At 39.4% G+C, this 16,511-nt stretch overlaps 1 protein-coding gene across 11 annotated transcripts in view; it reads right to left on the reverse strand.

Moving 5' to 3' along the window:
- Positions 1-2,336: 2,336 nt before the first annotated feature.
- The window catches only part of STAG2 (STAG2 cohesin complex component), a 157,290-nt gene continuing 143,115 nt past the window's right edge, over positions 2,337-16,511 (reverse strand). For 9 of the 11 annotated variants that reach the window (XM_079765723.1, XM_079765718.1, XM_079765719.1 and 6 more), the window contains 5 exons: positions 14,958-15,147; positions 14,757-14,867; positions 11,766-11,892; positions 9,336-9,413; positions 2,337-4,262 (listed from right to left, as the gene is read on the reverse strand). In XM_079765723.1, the coding sequence (XP_079621849.1) occupies positions 4,239-4,262; positions 9,336-9,413; positions 11,766-11,892; positions 14,757-14,867; positions 14,958-15,147 (530 nt within the window). In that variant the 3' untranslated portion in view covers positions 2,337-4,238. The remainder of the gene's footprint in view (positions 4,263-9,335; positions 9,414-11,765; positions 11,893-14,756; positions 14,868-14,957; positions 15,148-16,511) is intronic. The other 2 variants (XM_079765716.1, XM_079765714.1) reach the window with 1 other exon arrangement.

Genomic DNA, 16,511 nt, shown 5'->3' on the forward strand with positions numbered 1-16,511 from the left:
CCAGCTGGGGTCCCCTGCAGGCAATCAGAGCCACCTGGGGGTCCCTGCCCAGGGCCCGAGCCTCAGCCAGAGGCTTGCAGCCTTGGCTGGGGGTGGAGCCCCCCCATGGGAGCCAGCTGGGGGTCCCTGCCCAGAGCCCAAGCCTCGACCAGAGGCTTGCGGCCTTGGCCTTAGATGGAGCTGGGCGATAGAGCCAGCTGGGGGTCCCTGCTGGCAATCGGAGCCAGCTGGGGGTCCCTGCCCAGAGCCCAAGCCTCAACCAGAGGCTTGCGGCATTGGCCTTGGATGGAGCTGGGCAATAGAGCCAGCTGGGGGTCCCTGCCCAGAGCCCAAGCCTCGACCAGAGGCTTGCGGCCTTGGCCTTGGATGGAGCTGGGCGATCGGAGCCAGCTGGGGGTCCCTGCCTAGAGCCCAAGCCTCTGCCAGAGGCTTTAGGCCTTGGCGGGGGGTGGAGCCCATGAGCGGAGCCAGCTAGGGGTCCCTGCAGGCGATTGGAGCCAGCTGGGGGTCCCTGCCCAGGGCCCAAGCCTCAGCCAGAGGCTTGCAGCCTTGGCTGGGGGTGGAGCCGGGCGATTGAGCCAGCTGGGGTCCCCTGAGGGCGATCGGAGCCAGCTGGGGGTCCCTGCCCAGAGCCCAAGCCTCGACCAGAGGCTTGCGGCCTTGGCCTTAGATGGAGCTGGGCGATAGAGCCAGCTGGGGGTCCCTGCTGGCAATCGGAGCCAGCTGGGGGTCCCTGCCCAGAGCCCAAGCCTCGACCAGAGGCTTGCGGCCTTGGCCTTGGATGGAGCTGGGCAATAGAGCCAGCTGGGGGTCCCTGCCCAAAGCCCAAGCCTCGACCAGAGGCTTGCGGCCTTGGCCTTGGATGGAGCTGGGCGATCGGAGCCAGCTGGGGGTCCCTGCCTAGAGCCCAAGCCTCTGCCAGAGGCTTTAGGCCTTGGCGGGGGGTGGAGCCCATGAGCGGAGCCAGCTAGGGGTCCCTGCAGGCGATTGGAGCCAGCTGGGGGTCCCTGCCCAGGGCCCAAGCCTCAGCCAGAGGCTTGCAGCCTTGGCTGGGGGTGGAGCCGGGCGATTGAGCCAGCTGGGGTCCCCTGCGGGAGATCAGAGCCAGCTGGGGGTCCCTGCCCAGAGCCCAAGCCTCTGCCAGAGGCTTGCGGCCTTGGCTGGGGGTGGAGCCAGCTGGGGGTCCCTGCCCAGGGCCCGAGCCTCAAACAGAGGCTTGAGGCCTTGGCCAGGGGCAGAGCCTGGCAATTGAGCCAGCTGGGGGTCCCCTGCCAAGGGCTGGAGGCTTTAGGCCTTGGCAGGGGCGGAGCCAGAGATCACAGGAGATAGGTGTGAACTACAGAGGAAATACCTTTTCTGACCGCTCATTGGGTAAGCTCCCTGTATGCCACTGGTAATATTCTTAGTAACTTGGGTATAAGAATCCAAAAAGGTGATCTAGGGCTTTTCCACCACACTCCTGGAGAAAAAAAACGAAGGTCTGCTGCTGGAGGGCTAAGAAATGTCATACCCTGCCCTAGCCGGTTTGGCTCAGTGGATAATGCCTAGGTTTGCCAATCGTGGAGTCCAGGTTAGATTCTGATCAAGGGCATGTACCTAAGTTGCAGGCTCCTCCCTGGCTGGGGCCCAGGTCAGGGCTCATGAAGGAGGCAAGCAATCTAAGTATTCCTCTCACTTTGATGTTTCTCTGTCTTTCCCTTTCTCTTTCACACTCTCTAAAAGTCAAAGTCAACATATACTCAGGTGAGGATAAAAAAAAAAAAAAAGAAAGAAATGTCATATTCTATGAAAGACACATCTTGAAAATGCCTAAAGAAAGTTGTCATTTTTTCTTGGTGAAGGGACTGGAGTCCATGTTGATGAAAACACCTTGGTGGCTGCGGTGACTGGCAGTGGCTCCAGCAGCGGGGTGATGGGGCTGGTGCCTTTCCCTGATCAGCCTGGTTGTCTCTCACAAAGGGAGGCCAGACTGCCGCTTAGGCCCGCTCCTTATGGGGAGCGGGCCTAAGCCGTCAGTAGGACATCCCCTGAGGGCTCCCAATATGTGAGAGGGGGCAGGCTGGGCTGAGGAGACAACCCCCCCAGTGCACGAATTTCGTGCACCGGGCCCCTAGTTAAAGTAATAATGGTCATGCGTTTCTACTTTAAAGTAATAACCCAATTAGGGATTTAATTTCATTTTAAAATACATTATTTATGAAAAATATAAAATGGAAATTATTTTCTATAAATTATTTCTACCCAAACATGTCAAAGGTGTGCTAATAGATATACTTTCTAAACCATTTACAACCACCCTTCTCTTTCAATTACAAAAGATAAAACATACAACACACTGTAGGTTTATTTTTATTCAAAAAGTTACTGTCTCAAGACATAAATACAAATCAGAAAACAGTACAATTAGGACAATAGAATGTGGAGGACAACAGGTTAGAGTAATATATAAAACATTTTTAGCTGGTTGAAAACAAAGCTGTAAGAACTGCTTTCACAAAGAAGTACTTCTTTCAAGAATGAGAAAAAAAAATCAACTTAGGTTTAAAATCATATATACAGTCCTCTCAGCAGTTCTAGTAAATGCAGTGGTGTGAAAAACAACATAGGCAATACTTTTGCACATAATATTATTCGTTGATGGAAAATCTGTTAGACAAGTATGGTTTCATCTGTTATTCACCATGATTTAATAAAATAATTGAATTTCTTTATGATCTTTTAGCTAACCTATGGTTTTTGGCTACCACAGCCCAATGCTTGTTGATTTTTGACTCTAAGAACTGAAGCCTTTTGGTATTCACCCCCATCTGAAGATATTCTTGTATTGCAAGCATATTAAGGCATGGAATGATTAAAATAATATACCTCAAGAACTGAGAGACGACTGACAAAAGATAGATACACATGTAATATAAGTTAATATTTTGTTTTAAACGATGTCTAGCTGCCTAAGCCTCGCAAAATGAGTTGATGTCAAAATGGCAAGTGGCCACTTCCTGTTTTAAACTAATTTATTTGTGAAAGGACATAAAATGAAGTTTAAAGCTTAGCTTTCAAAGAATATTATGGGTTATGAATTCTATTATCCCATCTAATTTACATACAGAGGAAATGTACTGTAACCTGTTAGAAGTATCTTTAACCTGAAGACTGCTTGCAAAGACAGATAGATAAAACAATATAAAATACAAATTTAAAAATCATTTTAAAGCATGAACACTCATGCTTTTCTATTTTTAAACATTGTTAAACTTTCAATATATTTCTGAAACCTCATAATTTTAAGTTGGAATTTAAAAGTAAGAAAAAACTAAACAAACTGCGCAATTATAAAATCAGCACCAATTTATATATATATATAATTTTATTTAAAATTTAGATCCCTATTCCCACACTCTAATAAGCTGTATAATTTTTTGTTTAGAATTTTTCTGCAAACATACTACAATAAGCTTCTTTTATTTGGAGACAAAATACAGTGGCACTACTGGAAGGAATATCACAACATTACATTTTTATCTTAAAGGACAAGCAAACTTTCAGGGTTGATAATGGTATAAGCATGTTTGAGACTGGTTACCTTCTGGCAGTTCACTGCATCTGGATATTTCTGAAAAGTATAGAGAAGCTCTTGGATTTTAAAAATATCTTAAAATACATTTTAGATGAAAAAATTGTAAAAGTTCTGCTTATAAGTTTACTTTTCTCCACAATTACAATATTTAAAAGAAAGCTTTGTTGATTGATGTTTTAAGCATTTAAATTTAGAATGCTAAAAACAATTCTATCCTATAATTTCAGGGTAGGGAAATAAATCCATCCTTAACTTTATTTCTTGGATATAAACAGAAATCCAGCAGAGGTCATCATTACTTAGTACACCCAGTAAATAAATGTGAGAGAATTCATGTCTATACCAAATGTCTCTTCAGATTGTTATATTTTCTTTTAAAAAAGCATGAAATAATTGATTCAAAGGCCAACTAACAGCGCATAAATAAAATATTTACTTTCTAAGAAAACTGTAGCTTATCATCAAATTGTTTACTTGTCCTTTACTTTTTTTCAGGCAAACAAAACTGCCCCTCAATGCACTTGATCTTGGTAAGCGTAAGCATGTCATATTCTCCTTAGAGAAAAATCTGTACAGAATTTCACTGTATCTACCACACTTTATTTTAAAATTTCCTCTTCCACTTAGAAAATGACTTCACCAGAGATTTAACTGTGTACGGGTATTAAAACATTGACACCCCAAGAACCTAATGAGAGAGAGGGAAAAAAAATCTCGTTAAGATTGTCATTCATTTCTTTGTAAAATATATCTGTGAATTATTACAATACTAATTAACATTAATTTTAATAACATGATAATAAAACTACTTTGAAAAATAGCCCTTTAGATATGAAATTCTGAATTTAAAATGACAATCAATATATAATGAAATAACACACTTAATCGAGATGCTACTTACCCTGAAAAATATAACTAGAAGCAGGAACCATGTCTCAATTATGTTTATACATCCCCCAAATGCCTAAATAATGCCCAAAACATTGGCACTCAACACTTGAATGAACAAACAAATGTGCTTCTTGACATATACTTCCGGCACAGGTTTGCTGAAAATAGCTTAAGAATGTCTTGCAAACTTGGTTCTTTAAAAAAGCATTTGAACATGCAGACTAAATATATGCAAGGATAATACAAATATGTAGAAAGTAGAAAGTTTTCTTTAGAAAATCTGACCTGAAAGGACAGAACTACAACTTTTAAGAAATCAAGTAAGTAAGATGAAATCTGGACAAACATACTTATACTGATGCCTTCTTTTTTGTACATTCCCAGTTTTCCTGGGAAAAGAACTGAGGTAAAATCGAATACCGTATTTTCTGGCATATAAGACGACTTTTTAACCCAGGAAAATCTTCTATACGCCCAGTCGTCTTATACACCGGAAAATACGGTAATTACTTGTTACTAACTAAAGAAAAGTAAAAGCAGATGATGAATGGAGCTACTCCCCCTTGTTCATTAAATAAGAACAAGATGCACCTTAGAGCTGTATATACTAAAAGTTAGGCTATTCAATTATAATTCCAGCACTTACTATGTATGATAATTAAATAATACTTTGAAATACTATAATAACCTAGTAAAGACTGATATTAAAAGCTAGAGGTAATGAGTTAAGACTGGGATTACAGAGGACTCTTACTTTAAATTAAATCTCACTTTAGCAAAAGTCACAGAATTCATGACTTGTTTTGATCTGTAGGAATTGTGTATTTTCAGACCAGGAAACCAGTATCTATCTGATTGCAGCCTCCCTGTAATGAAACTTGTTTGGAATCCCCAGTGATGAGAACAAAGAATATTAATGCACCCCGCTTCTTACCTGTCATCACCAAAACCACCACCACTACTACTCATCCTTTGTCCTCACCTTTTTTGGTTAGAGTCAGAGTTTAGGTAGTTAGAATGTTTCCACCCAAGAGGCCTAGATGTTTACAGGTCCCTTCTAGCTATAACACTCATGACTCTGGGTAAGAGAAAGTTCGATGATGAAGTAGAGTATAAAATCTTATTAGCAATTCTTAGCATAGGGTGTGTCATGAAGATGAACTCAAGTTCTTACCAAACACAGTGCCTAACTAGAAACCACCAGAACAGATTTTTTTGGGGGGTGCAAACCGGGTTATAAGTAGATTCTTCTACTAGAACAGTAACTGAGCTCCATCATACTGAACAATTCTTTCTCCAATTTTATACTACAGATATTTGTAATAAGAGAATTTCAACACAGGAGAATAACATTAGTGACACATTCTCTTTTGTGCTGACCTAAACTACCTGTTTCTGTGTTAAGACTAAAAAACACTTAAGCATATGTTTAAAAATACAAACAGCAAGCTTTGGTGTGTTGTGGCAATACTGGCTCACTGGTAGCAGAAAGCAACCAGTGGTACAATGGGATAAACCAATGTTGTTTCCTGATATAAAATTAACTAAATCATAAATCTAGAATTTTCTATTAGAACTGGGTATGAAAAGATTTAAGTTCCAATTTTACTATTGTTTTAATTACTCATTTATCACATGCTTAAGTAAAAACAGATGTAGGCTGTTGTATAAAGGGCAAACAGACCTTTGCATTAAAAATTTTTCTATTTAATTTCTTAAGTTATTATTGAGATAATATGAGGTAAAATTTAATGTATATTTAAAAATAAACTAATATATATATATATATATATATATATATATATATATATATAGTCAAAGACTTCTAAAGATACATAAACCTTTAAAGACTGAGCACTTAGTTATGTGACTGCTGCCATCATGTGGAAATACTATAAAACTACAGACATGGATGCATGTGCTCATTTTCCTGTAAACTACTATCCCCTTAGTTATAACATATTCAATAAAAACAAGAATGCCAAAAGTTTTCCATAAATAATGATCAGATTCCTATCTTTGGCTTCACTCAGACTATTTTTTTCTAAATGTTAAATGACAAAAATATATAGACATAATTTACAATGCTATTTCATTATTTTAGTAATGTGAATTAAAGAACACCTTTTTGCAAATCTAGTAACTAAGAAAACAAATGCCTAAAGTTTTCCTGGCTTTAGATAAACACATGGGAAAAAAAGGAAATCTCTAACTGCCCGTATCAATTTTGACTATAGTTAATCATTTCAATTTCTAAATTACTTTTCTTGGTGTTTCTTCCAAATGAGGTCTGATAATAGTTCCGGGAAGTACAACAGCAGAGATAGCACAAGATTTTTTAAAATCAATTGGAACTCAGATTGAATTACTACCCTGACACTAAAGTTGTGTAACTCTGAGCAAATTCCTGAATCACCTCTTCAGTCCAAGTTTGCTTGGGTGTAAAACTGGGATCCCACCACAAGGTTGCTGAGAAGACAAAAATAAATCATGCCTAGCATAGGGTCAGGCACATAAGCTCTCAAATACTAGCTTCCGCCCTTTTCATTTCAAAAGTGAGTCAAGGTGGACTATAATATAAACTTGAGAACAGAGAAACAATCTTATTCACTTTAGCATGAACTTTTAGCTCAATTAATTGTTGAACTAATGCATTTCATCATATCTGCTTGAAAAGATTCCTTTACTCATTACAATCACTACCTTCATGTTTTATTTAACAAATTGGGAAGAAACATACTCCTAGATTATCAGGGAATCGTATACTTTAATATGTCTTTAAAACTATAGACATATGGGCAAGCCTAGGTCCCCTATGCTAGTCAGTATGGTCTGCAGACCTGAAGCATTAACACTTGCTAGAAATGCAGAATCTCAGGCCACACACCAAACCTACTGAAACAGAATCTACATAAGACCTCCAGATAATTCACATGCACATTAGAGGTTGAGAACACTAATTTAAAAAGGATCCCAGATGGCTTGTACAAAGATTTCTTTCTATACCTGCTGCTCTATGAAACTGTCTTTTGGTTCAAATAACTGGTCTTACTAATATAATATTAGTATGAATTAGTCAAAATTCTTCTAAGAGCTATTTGGAAGTATATTATGAGGTGAGCAAGGGCAAGGAGAGAATGGTAGAAATAGGGGCATAGAAGGCAGGCCTCAGAGGATGAGGTTACCAGAGGTAGTAAGAGTTAGGAAGGAGCATAGTGATATGAAAGGGCACTTAACTGACTTATTCACTTGACAAATAAAACTAAACACCTACTTATGCTAGGCAGAATTCAAAATGAATAAAATCATCACTGCCTGGAGTTTAGTCTATTGAGCGTTATATCCTACTAGAGACCCGGTGCATGGAAATTCATGCACTGGAGGGGGGGAGGGATCCCCACAGTCCTCTCATAGTCTGGGAGCCCTCAGGGGCAGGAGGCGACCCGGCAATCAAGCGAAGGCGATGCCCCCATCACACCTCTGCTGCTGCCACTGCCGGCAGCACAAGCCTCGGCAAGCCCTGGTTACCTGAGCCTTGGGCGGCCCTGGGTGGCTGGACAGCCGCCATCCGAGTGGCTGGAGGGCTGAGGGGACTGGGGGACTCCGGAGGCACATGCACAGAGTGGCCGGGCCCACCTGGGGGCCGGCCCAGCCTTGTCACGTGCCTGCCGCCCCAGCAGGGCTGAGGGGACTGGGCGCCGCCATCTTTGAGGGCATGGCAATCAATTAGCATACTCCCTCCTTATTGGCTGTGGGTGCCACCATCTTTGTGACAGCATGAAGGTCAATTAGCATATTCCCTCTTTATTAGATAGGATTTCACCACACCAATCTGGTCATTATAAAAATAAAAGTGTATACAATGTGTTACAGAAGCTGAGAAAAAAAAGTGCCTATCTGGAGAAGTCGGCAAAACTCCTTAGGTAATGTCAGAACTATTAAAGAAGAAATTCACTATAAGAGTAAGGGGGTCTGGGCAATTCTGACCAAGAAAAACTTATACAAAGTCACAGAGTCATGAAAGAACAAAATGTGTATGAGAGGAAGATGATTTGGTATAGCTGGAGCACAGAATACATGTAAGGAAAGGGGCAAGGTTAAGCTGGCGATGGAGCCAGATCACAAAAAGCTTTTTTGCCAGGCCAACAAGTCAGATTATTTTTCTTAATATCAATGGGGGAGGGGGCAGAGAATCAATGAAAGACCTAAAACTATATGTGAGAGAAGAATCCGATTTGTATTTTGGAAAGATGATCCCAAAAGAGACATAAAAGAAGGGTGTAGCAGCAAGAACAATTTAAAGACTATTGCAATGGTCCAAGTGAAAACTAAGGAGGACTTGAAATAGCCAAGGCATTGACAGGGAAAATATAGTGGGGAATGATATAAGAGGTACTTAAAAAATAGGATTGACAATACTTAACAACAACCAATTATCTTAATACCCCCTTCACTTTATTATCAGTCTTTAAGTTCTATTTTTCACTATGCCTTCAGATGATTCTGATTATTATTCCTCTTATTCATCCTATCCATCCATAAATGCCAAGGAAATCTTTCTGAAACACAATTCTGATCATGCCACTCCCTCATTCAATATCCTTCAATGGGCAACTCTAGCCTAAAGAAAAAGTCCAAATTCCTTAACACAAGTCCCATTTGGCCAGGGATTCAAAGGCACTTAAATCTGTCACCACCATTGCATCACCCTTCTCTCATTCTCTGGAAATCACTCCTGCCTGCCTCTTTTTCTCCTGTTCCAATTGTTTTTATCCATTCTTGATGTGCTGTCTCAGCTCTCCATCCTCAAACTTAGGGCTGCCTATGCTTTTGATTTTGCAATCCTGCAGTACATTTAAATGAAACCTACTGATTCATCCATAATTGAAGCTGGATCAAAGAAATCAGGCTTCAGTTCTGTTCTCTCTCGTCTGTTCTTTGATGGTGGCTAAAGGGGGAAAAAGGAAGAAAGTTGACAATTGCTTTATCTATAATCAGAAATATTGAAATTAATTAGCATTAAATGTTCACATGGAACATGTAGTTGCAATTGTACCTTACAATAATTTAAATACTATATAAACAAACTAAAAAATAAAATAAATAAAAACAAAAGCAATTCATTAATGGAAAATTATCCTAAAAAAAGAAAACTGGAAAACTCATTTTTTTTTCATTTTACTTTAAAAATTCCCCTGGAATCATTTTCCTTTAAAGGGACCACGTTACACTACTCTGAAGAGAGACCATGTAATTATTTCTTCCTGTTGCCCAGTCAGTGTGGCTCAGTGGTTAAGTGTCGTCCCATGAACCAGAAGGCCATGGTTCCATTTCAGGTCAAGGCACATGCCCAGGTTGTAGGTTTGATCCCCAGTAGGGGGTGTGCAGGAGGCAGCCAATTGATGATATTTCTCTCTCACTGATATTTCTATCTCTCTATCCATCCTTCTCCCCTTCTCTCTAAAATCATTAAAAACATATTTAAAAATTTTTTTTTCTTCCTGTTAAGGAGATTTCATTGTGGTATACTGGGAAGTAGAATCAGAAGACCTGGTTATAAGTCTCAGCTTTACTGATTACTAGTTTTATCTCCTTGGATAGGCTAATTGTCTAAGCTTCAATCTCCCTCACAAAATTGAATGAGACATGTGGCAAAATGATGTAGAAGTATTTTGTATATGACAAAGGCCTAATCATAAATATGATGTAATAATTAATAAAGAATATACCCTTATATATATTTTAACTTCAAAGTTTAAGTAATTTCATTACCTAATATGAAAATTCATCTCAATAACTGGGTAGTAGCAAGTTAATAATGTATTTGTGTGTGTGTGTGTGTGTGTGTGTGCGTGCGCGCGCACGCGCATGCGTGCGCGTGTTTTTAATTCTCACCCAAGGATATTTTCCCATTGATTTTTAGAGAGTGTGGAAGAGAGCGGGAAAGACAGAAATATCGATAAGAAAAACACATCAATTGGTTGCTTCCTGCATGAGCCCCAATCAGGGTCCAGGCCCAGGAGGCACCTGCAACCCAGGTATGTGCCCTTGACCGGAATCGAACCTGGGCCCCTGGGTCCCCAGGCCAATGCTCTATCCACTGAACCAAACTGGCTAAGGCTGTAGTTGTGTTTAATATATATATATATATGTTGTTTTTTTTATTTCAGATAGGAAGGAAGAGGGAGAGAGAGAATCATTGATCAGCTGCCTCCTGCATGCCCTATACTGGGGATCAAGCCCGCAACCCGGGCATGTGCGCCCACCAGGAATCAAAGCATGATCTCCTGGTTCATAAGTCAATGCTCAAACACTGAACCACACCAGCCAGGCAATAATGTAGTTTTAATGATGGTGAATAAATGGAAAATTATAAGGTGATATGATACTTAATATAATAAATGAAATATATTCTTTAAATCAATATATTCCTAAATTAACCTGAAAATTAATCATCTTAAACTAGGATCTAATACCCTCACCAATCTCACCCTCTCCTCAATCCCTTCTCATATACCTAAAGACTTAACTATTTTATTTAATAACTAGAGGCCCGATGCACGAAGATTCATGCAAGAATGGGTCTTCCTTCCCCTGGCTGCTGGCACCACCTTTCCGCCTTCCCACACTGCCCAAAGGCCCAGAGCAGCTGGGGCGGTGCAGAACGCCTGCGTCGTCGCCATGGCGATGACGCAAGTGTCCCACCCCAAGCTGCTCAGTGCCTGTGTATGTAAATTAACCCGCCACTTTGTTGGGTTAAATTGCATACTCCCGGTTGGCTGGTGTCGCGAAGGTACGGTCAATTTGCATCTTTCGCTTTTATTAGTGTAGACTAGAGGCCCGATGCATGAAATTTGTGCAAAAGTAGGCCTTCCTTTCCTCGGCTGCCTGTACTGGTTTCCTGGGACCCGGGCTTCCCTCGCAGCCCCAGCTTCGTCCTGAAGGACATCCAATCTAATTAGCATATTATGCTTTTATTATTATAGATTTTGCAAAACTTACTTCTCATGGCAAGTATTTCTCTTCTCTAATAAATATCCAACTTAATTTCCAAAGGGTCTAAACCAGGAGTCCTCAAACTACGGCCCGCACGCCACATGCGGGTGTTTTTGCCGTTTTGTTTTTTTACTTCAAAATAAGATATGTGCAGTGTGCATAGGAATTTGTTCATAGTTTTTTTTAAACTATAGTCCGGCCCTCCAACAATCTGAGGGACAGTGAACTGGCCCCCTGTTTAAAAAGTTTGAGGACCCCTGGTCTAAACTTTGGAAAATCTTACAGAAATCACTAAGTTTCTTACCAAATCTATATCCATGGTGTCGAAATCCATTCCCTCGTTAAGATCTTCAATCCTCCCTTCTGAGGACATCATAACATCTTCAACAATTGGCTCTTCATCATCTTCCATTAGGCTTGCACCACGCCGACTAGAGAAATATAAAACAAGGTCAAGATCTAAACCAATGTTGTAACTATTAATATGTTGGCATCAACTATGTGGCTCTCTATATATTCAATTCAAGCATAATGGAAAATGATGGAATTAGAGGTCAGGGAAAATGATTAGGCATTGATCATGTTATCAATGATGTCAAAACCCCAATGTTCGCTTGTCTAAAAATGCTAAGGAGTTATGTTTATTCTACATTACTCCAATACAGTTAGCTTAATAGTTCTGATATCCCATATAAAAGTTCAATGACAATATCCCACATGGGAACAGATAAGATACCTCAAATCCTTTTTGACAGTAGGCAGGGTACAAATTAATAAACAAATATAAAACAGAGACCAGAGAAATAACATTTTCAGAATACATATATTTTCATTAATATATAGTGTTAATTTTACCCATCACTCACTCATTCACTCAGTACCTAATATACCAGGCACTCACTCATTCATACAATGCCTATTACATGCCAGGCTTCAACTTTGTCCTATGGATGCAAATTAAAAAAAAAAAAGATGAATTAAGACACGGTTCCTGCCCTCAAGGAGCTCACAATATACTATGGGAAACATAATTATGACAAAATGTGATACATATATTGCAACAGAAATATAAATCAATTGCTATAATGATATACTGGAAGAGATTAATTCTGCTTCAGGAAGAAATGAGCAACCTTTATGATGAAAGTTAGATTGTTTACTAGGAAACTCTAAGATATACAGAAAAGTAAAGTAAAAATTAAGACCAAAAATTATGTATGTTATTACATAATTATAAGGAATCAATTCAAATTTCAAGTTAACAAATTAGCTCAGATCAGCATGAGTCTAAGTAATAGTTAAATTGAGGGTAATTTCTTGTTCCCCAGTATGGCCAATGTTTCCTTCTTTTCTCACTAATTGAAAGATCTTAACCCCCCTACCCCCCAATCAATTATTTAGTGGACACTTGCTTACAAATGACACAATACTATGTTGAGTCTTAGTGGAGGCAACTGTAAAGTGAAAATGTGTGCTTTGTGGATGTTATAGAAAACCAGAAATCCATTCTGCATTTCATTTGGAGTGTAAGGAAGATTATATAATATAAACTATTTAAAAATACAAAAAGAATTTGGAAGTATTTTCAGTAATAGGGCAAATTATCATTACAAAAAAATTGTTGCAAAACAAAAATATTTTAAAGCATCAGGTGACTGACCACTATGATACAACAACCAAAAGATTCTTCCAGTGATAATTATTTAACTGGATAATCTCTTGTAGTCACCAGGGAAGTTTATCTCCAAGGGGAATTAAAACAAACTACAAACAAAAGAATAATGATAAATGGTGCTGAGTAATGAGATGCTGTGGAAGATCTTGGGGATTGGTGGAAAGTTTTCAGGGGAGAAATGTGGACCAAATGATTGCCGGTAGAATTCCAGAATGTTTGAACGGGTGACTGGTTGGAAGTTAAGAAATTAGCTGTTGAATCCAACATGAAATAAGAGCATATATTAAGGGGAATGTGGCCATAGAAAAAGAAATAGGATAAATAACCAAGTGACTGACTGTATAGATGTTGACCATATTAGACAAGTTGAGATCAGAATCTTATACATGTGATGGAGTATACTTTTTTATAGGTTCTTAAGATTGCCACAGATAACTGAAGTGAATTTAAATAAGATGATAATTTCTTAAGAAAAATAGGTGAAATTCTCATCATTTAAAAACCAACAAAACAAACTAAAATTTAAAAAGGTAACAATTACCATCTCCTAGTATTAAAACATATACTACATTATGTTACAAATACAAAGCTTTCAAACTCAAAACCGTAAATAATCAGAGTCAACATATTTTTCCCTTTGTGCCAATCATTTAAAGACTGACATTTCTTTTGAAGCCAAAGCTAATAAAGATTTATAAAACTCTAATACAGATTCCAGTAAAAACAAAGTATATAAAAGTTAAACTATAAATTTTTTTGCATTGGACATTTACTCATTCAATGAACATTTAGCACTTTTTATGTGCCAAGCACTGACAGGCAATAAAGTAGTCCCTGCCCTTGAGGAGCTCACAGTCTACAGAAAGGGAAAATTCATAAACAAATAACTATAATACAATGTGGTGAGTACTACAAGAAATATAAATATAATGCTATAAGAGCATGGATTACCGCATCTTCTTGTAAGTTGATACCTGAGCTTGTTCTTTTATGGTGATTTTACCCGTTTCCAGGGAATGAGATATGATACTAAAATGTAGGCAGGGCCATATTTTGAAAGATCTTGCATGCCATGAGCTAAGGAGTTTGAACTTATCCTGAAGGCAATGGAGAGCCATGGAAAGGTTTAAGTAAAAGAGTTACATGATCGGATTTTTATTTTAGAATAGAAATTCTGGATGGTGGTGTGAATGATGGAGTGGTGGTGAAAGGAGTGAGAGGGGGGATTTGGTGAGAGGATAAATAGATTTTAAGGGAAGAAAACGAGTTAGAAAGCTAACATAATAGTTCAGGTGAGAGATGAGGGCCTGAACTAAGGTGGGGAATCAATTAAGAAGTAATGAAACTAGACTTTTAGCTATAATTCTGTGTACCAAAGTAAATAAGGATTCAGATTTAAACTTTTCCAACAGATCAAACTAAGAGTGGTCCTTTAGCTAACTAGTTAATATTTAACTTTAAAAGTTTCTTTTTCTGTTGGAAAGACCAATTTTCAGTTCCTTGATTAATTCAGCTTACTCTATAGAGTTTGCTGAAACTTTTAGGTAAGGCACACATTAAAATATGTTCAAATGAATTAGTGTACTTCCTAGACTCAGACAATAAGGCACTCTCACTTACATGGCATGCTGAAGATTAGTTCGTAGTTTAACATAGCTCATTGCTGCTCTCTCCTGTTGTTGCCTTGCTTCCTCTTGCTGTCTTTGAGCTAACATCCATGTTACCTGCGTGCTTCAAGGAGAATTTTATTCCTCTTTTAACTTAACTTTTTTCTATGTAATTAATAAAGTTGTAGTACAGAAAATAATCAAATGTACTTACTTATAATCAAGAGGAGTTTGATGATGTTCAGTCTGCATTGGATAAACACCCATGAAACTATCCTCAGGTCGTAATCTTTTGGGCTCTCTCATAATTGTTGAGGTGAGTTGTGGTGTCTGCATCATAACTGGGGTGTGCAGTGTTTGCTCTCTGCTTAACCACATACTGTCACTACTACTGCTTTCTTCAGCTGAAAGACAAAATCAACAGCAATGAAATTCAGTCACTAATTTTGACTAATTAGATGTCTAACACAACCTGTTCAGGTCAACAAACACCTGTTTATCACAGGCTAAGTGCTTGGAATAGAGGGATACAAAGGTACTTAAGGTGCAGCCCCCATCCTTACATTCTAGTTGTGAAGAAAAAAAACACAGGCAATTACAACACAGTGTGGGAAGTGCTAAAAGAGAAGGAAGCACAGGTGGAATGGGAACAATAAGAGGGATCAAAGCCAGCTACCTGCAAGTGATTTCTAACTAAGCTACTGGGTGAACTAGGCAGGGGGAAGAACATAAGCAAAAGCACTGAGGCATGAAACAACTGAACCATACTAATTTGCTGATATTTAGCAGTTCTTGACCTACAAAAAAGGCAATTTCTTTTTTTTTTTTAATATATATTTTTTTATTGATTTTTTACAGAGAGGAAGAGAGAGGGATAGAGAGTTAGAAACATCGATGAGAGAGAAACATCGATCAGCCGCCTCCTGCACACCCCCCACTGGGGATGTGCCCGCAACCAAGGCACATGCCCTTGACCAGAATCGAACCTGGGACCCCTGAGTCCGCAGGCCGACGCTCTATCCACTGAGCCAAACCGGTTTCGGCTAAAAAAGGCAATTTCATATGACTACATTGTTAGTCATGGATGGGGTAAACAGCAAAAGGTAATGCTGAGTGAATAAAGAGGCAGGCGCAGGCATAAATTTATGTAAAGTTTTATAAGCTGTGCTAAGGTGACAGGAACCACTGCTGGAGGTTTTAAGGAATTGATGTGGTGAGTTACATATTTTAGTCAAAGTATGTGATGGCAGTATAGAAGGTAGACTTAAGAACAACTTCAGGGGGAGCACAAATCCATATGCATGAAGCACTAGACTAAAAAGACCAGGTTTCACATCTGCAAAAACTACTTGTTTTCAAATGTCTGTAGATGCCATCATCCTATCTAATAAAAGAGTAATATGCAAATTGACCGTACCTCCGGTACACCCACAAGACACGCCCACCAGCCAATCAGGAGCGAGTATGAAAATTAACCCAACCAAGATGGCTGCAGCCACGGAGCGAACAGGAGGCTTGAGTTTCCCTGGCAATGGAGGAAGCCAAGCTTCCTGCACACCGTGGCTGGCCCTGGACTCCACTCAAGGTTACAAAGTTTCAATTATCTTACCTAATAAAAGAGAAACATGCAAATTAACCATCACTCCGCTACACCCACAGCCAATCAGAGTGAGTATGCAAATTAACCAAAGATGGAGGTTAATTTGCATACGCAGGCAGGACTGGCTGGGAGGGGCGTGACGCCTTCTATGAGGGAAAGGGGGGCAGA

The sequence above is a fragment of the Cnephaeus nilssonii genome (genome assembly GCF_951640355.1).
Source record: "Cnephaeus nilssonii genome assembly, chromosome: X".
NCBI lineage: Eukaryota > Metazoa > Chordata > Mammalia > Chiroptera > Vespertilionidae > Cnephaeus > Cnephaeus nilssonii.